Source organism: Armigeres subalbatus, unplaced genomic scaffold (genome assembly GCF_024139115.2).
Source record: "Armigeres subalbatus isolate Guangzhou_Male unplaced genomic scaffold, GZ_Asu_2 Contig207, whole genome shotgun sequence".
Taxonomy (NCBI): Eukaryota; Metazoa; Arthropoda; class Insecta; order Diptera; family Culicidae; genus Armigeres; species Armigeres subalbatus.
In genome coordinates this window covers 806,725-811,277 of record NW_026942913.1, presented here as the reverse complement: position 1 = coordinate 811,277, position 4,553 = coordinate 806,725, and the positions used below count along the sequence as shown (strand labels likewise).

The 4,553-nt window shown below is 38.8% G+C and overlaps 1 protein-coding gene across 1 annotated transcript; it reads right to left on the bottom strand.

Moving 5' to 3' along the window:
• Positions 1-927: 927 nt before the first annotated feature.
• Positions 928-2,311, bottom strand: LOC134203700 (trypsin beta-like). The gene is made up of 4 exons (XM_062678561.1): positions 2,137-2,311; positions 1,800-2,074; positions 1,303-1,622; positions 928-1,242 (listed from the first exon to the last, which is right to left on the bottom strand). Exons 1-4 carry the CDS (start codon positions 2,189-2,191, stop codon positions 1,050-1,052), a joined length of 843 nt encoding a protein of 280 aa, XP_062534545.1. The 5' UTR covers positions 2,192-2,311; the 3' UTR covers positions 928-1,049.
• Positions 2,312-4,553: the final 2,242 nt, after the last annotated feature.

The window sequence follows — 4,553 nt, the reverse complement described above, 5'->3', positions numbered from 1 at the left end:
GCTTTTTCGTTCATTTCGAATTCTTACACATGGAAACAAATGCATACCCACAATCATGAATAAAAAATCTTGAAATCATGAATAAAAAATCATGAAATCATGAATCATGCCAGTTCATGAAATCATGATTATAATTCATGATTTCAGGAACATTTTTCATGGTACTACGCAATTTTCAACAGTCGACAAAATGCATAACCGGTTATACTTCGAACACTCCCTTCCTAAGAAAGGAGAACGGATGAAAGGTAGCACGCCGGACTCTCACTCAGTGCACTCGAGTTCAAAACTCCTGTTGAACTTTTTTTTTTATTTTTCGATCTCAACAACCAAATCGTAACGCATTGGTTGCGTTACGCGAAAATAAATCATGATTTATATTCATGGTGTATTTTTATAACATGAAAACACGCTGGATTCATGAAATCATGAATTATTTTCTCATTTCCGGGAACGGATTTTTACCCGTGTAGTTACCTGTTAGAACATGTCAAGTTTTGTAGGAATAGGAAAGAAGATGGAAATGGTATGAAAATGAAAGCGTTTTTTCAGTTCTAGCGATTGCTAGAACATGAGAAATATATGGAAAGATACACAGTAGAAAATAAGGAACTGGTCTGGGATTGAACCCACGACCTCCTGCGCATGAGGCAGAAAGGGTAGCCATATGACTACCAAACTCAACAGTTTCTATGAAAATTCCTCCAAATTATAATTCTTTCCGGAATTATTCCTACAGGAGTTTTGTATTGTTTACTGAAGGAATAACCAGTCCTCAAGGACTTCCTGGAGGAAGTTCCGAAGGATTTTCTGAGAAAAATACAAAGGCCTACAAAGAGGTTCTCTGAAGGATGAATGTCCAAATTAATTCTTAGTGGGTTTTCTGGTAGTTTTTGCGGTAATAGTTTTATGAGTACATTTTCAGGTACAGCAAAATGTTCCTTCAACTTTCTATTAATACAAAACTAAGTGGCCGAAATAATCCTTTGCCCTACTAGAATACGATTTCAAATCTTTGTTCAGTTCAGACAAATTTGACAGTATTATTTTCACTTCATAGTTGTTCGTTTGATAAAATTTCTAATTGCAGGATGCGCTATATTTGTATATACTCCAGGAAGTCCAGTGCCGCAAGTGGTGGCACCCCATGACACAATGCCATACTGGATACCACTTTGAACAGCGGGCCCACCGCTATCTCCGTCACACGAGTCAACTCCCATATCACCGGCACATATCATGCTAAAACAATGGATGTTTATTAAAGAGTGGTAAAAATTTATATCACAAAAGTTGACGCACTCGTCTGTTATCAGTCCGTCCCACGTTGTGTTACAAGTTGCTTGGCTGACCACGGGGATCGTTACTTTTGCCAAATTGTCAGGAATTAAACCATCCGCGTTCTTTCCCCATCCAGTTACGGTAGCCTCTCCGGAAATCCATACTGTGCTTGCAATTGGTAAGACCGCACTTGTTGTTGCACTGAATGGAAATCTAACGCGGACTGTGGCAACATCCCTTGGATAATCCAGTGGGTTGTACTCCTCGTGGATGTGGTAGTAGTATACGGTATGGATAGTGCCTCCCCTTGAACGTGAGGAGCTTCCAGAGCGTATCGATAGCTGAAAATAAGTTATGGATTTGAATTATTGAGGATCTTTAGGCATATCTTTAATTAAAAAGACTTAGTATTCTAGAGAAAAAACTGATGATAATAATTCTATGCGTTGATATTGTAGTAACATACTTTTTTGTTATTAAGAGCAAATTAGTATTTTTTTTCTCATCGCTATTCTTACATCGGCATTGAGTGGCGCCCAGTCCAAGCAGTGTGCTGCAGTAAGGACCCATGAATCGGCTATTATCGAACCACCGCAAATCTGCCGACCTTGATACATTAGGGCGACTTGATATGGATATTCTTCGATGGTAGTCTCTTCCCCACCAACTATCCTATTGCTGTTATCGATTTCGATTGACTTTAGATGGACCTCATTTGTTGCTCTGGATACGACATTCGCCAATGCCTGGGGAAGACGGTTCACTCGAGCCAACACCTCTTCAATAGTTAGCTCTGCCAATTAGGAAATAAATATTTCATTTGTAAACTACATATGTCTTTATGAATTCACTCACGACTATTTCCTCCCACTAGCGATGCTAGACACAAAACCAGAAACACGGTATGCATGACGATTTCACAAATTATTCTGATAATCAACCGAAAGAAAGACAACTTATTCGTTTGGCAGATTTTCGTGGACTAAGATAGGGATGAGACCGAGGAAACTATTTGTTCAAGATTAATTTACGAGAAAGAAATCGCCCATTGGCGCTCAATGGTTTAGTTTTTGAAACCCCCATCTAATGCGGTAATATTTGACTGCATTTTTGATACAATACTAGAGCCAAACTTGCTGATAACTGAATTTTAAATTTTTTAATTTGCAAACAGGTAACGAACATGATTTTAGCTTTGTTCATGAGTTTAATCATTCGGTAATTGTCTTTATCACATGATCCAGCTAACAAAGAAAACCGAAGATGAAACTCGTATCTTTGGGAAGATCCGTAAGTACGTCACACAAATATTGGTGATTTTCACCCCCCCACGTCACGCTTTTTGTAACAAACCTCTAAAATTTTTGTTTGGACCGTCACGTTACTCTGAACCTCCCTCCCACTGGAGGCGTGATATACTTTGTGGATGGGCCCTTTGAGCGCTTGCAGTTTATTGATTTTTAACCACGAATCATGTGTATGTGTCTAATGTACAATGGCAACTTGTTACACTATTATTCTCGATCAATATAGAACATTATTCCAACCAAATTTAATCATTTTTTAATTTTTTTTATTTGAAATAAAACGAATGAATTAATGTTTTTGTATATGTACAACTGAATGCTGATAATAATGGTGACTAGACAATCTATGATCTCAGAATAAGACACAATCCCAATTTTGGAATTGAATGGGTTGCAACGAATTATTTAATTGCCCACAGATAAGGCACAACGTTAAGCAGGCAATTGAGTAGAGCGTCAATGTGCTGCACATGTTTCAGTCTACATTAGGGCGGAATCACTTTATACATCACTTGTATAAAGTGGCACAATATATTTGATTATGGGCCGTCTACAAATTATGTAATAACTTTTGGGGGTATGAGCTATAACATTTTCTTGCGCTCCATGCAAAATATAACACCCAGGTTAATCCACCTAGCGTTGGTGGTGCCCTTCACGCGCATACGGATAGATTTCTATTCCATCACATTGTGGGCATCGTGGCCGTGCGGTTAGCAACGTCAATCACCTAGACCAGTGGTTCTCAACCTTTTTCTTGAGAGGTACCCCGCGGAGCTTTCGCATTAATTGAGGTATCCCCTATTTTTTTCCGTGAATGAAAAGAAGCGTAACTTATAAGAGATATGAAAAATAGACCTTAAAACTAACGGAATATATGGCTCTTCGTGAAGTTGGCTCAAATTTTCATTATTCCGAGCAACTTCCCAGTACAAATTTAGTTTAAACATCCTACAGGACTTTTATGACTTTTGAGGGCATGCGAGCCTCTTGGAAGTAGGCTTTCGCGCCTTTTAGGAAGTTTCCAGAACTCTTGAAAGGAGACTTTCGAGCCTCTTGAAAAGAGGCTTCCGGGCATCTTGAACGGAGGCTTCCGGTCATTTTGAAAGGAGGTTTCCAGGACTTTTGAAAGAAGACTTTTGGGCCTCCTGAAAGGAAGCCTCTGGGCCTCTGGAAAGTAGGCTTCCGGGCCTCTTGAAAGGAGGCTTCCGCCCTAATAAAAATCCCAATAGAATTACAATAGAAATTATTGTAACAGTACGCTGAAATTAATTGTAATTACGGTAAACTCTATTGTGGCTCACAATAGAATAACATTGAAGAATATTGTTTTCCACCATAAAGCCTATTGTAAATGGCAGTTTTACAATAGAAAATAGGAGTTGCTATGTATCTTTATAATAAAAAAAAATCGATTTTTTCTCGAACAAATTTATGCCATTACAATTAAATTTATTGTAATTCTGTTGGCAACATTTTACTGGCAATAGTTTTTATTGTACGCCTATTGAAATAACAATATGGCATTTTAATTGGTATGATATTAAAACAATAGGGGCCCTCCTTAGCCGTGAGGTAAGACGCGCGGCTACAAAGCAAGACCATGCTGAGGGTGGCTGGGTTCGATTCCCGGTGCCGGTCTAGGCAATTTTCGGATTGAAAATTGTCTCGACTTCCCTGGGCATAAAAGTATCATCGTGCTAGCCTCATGATATACGAATGCAAAAATGGTAACCCGGCTTAGAAACCTCGCAGTTAATAACTGTGGAAGTGCATAATGAACACTAAGCTGCGAGGCGGCTCTGTCCCATTGTGGGGATGTAATGCCAATAAAAAGAAGATTAAAACAATAGAATTTAATGTTCATCACTAAAGTTTATTGAGCTTGAGCTTGAGCTTGATGACCGCACAATTCGTAGTTGCTACTCCGTGATTGATCAGAACAATCGAAATTGCACAGGGAAC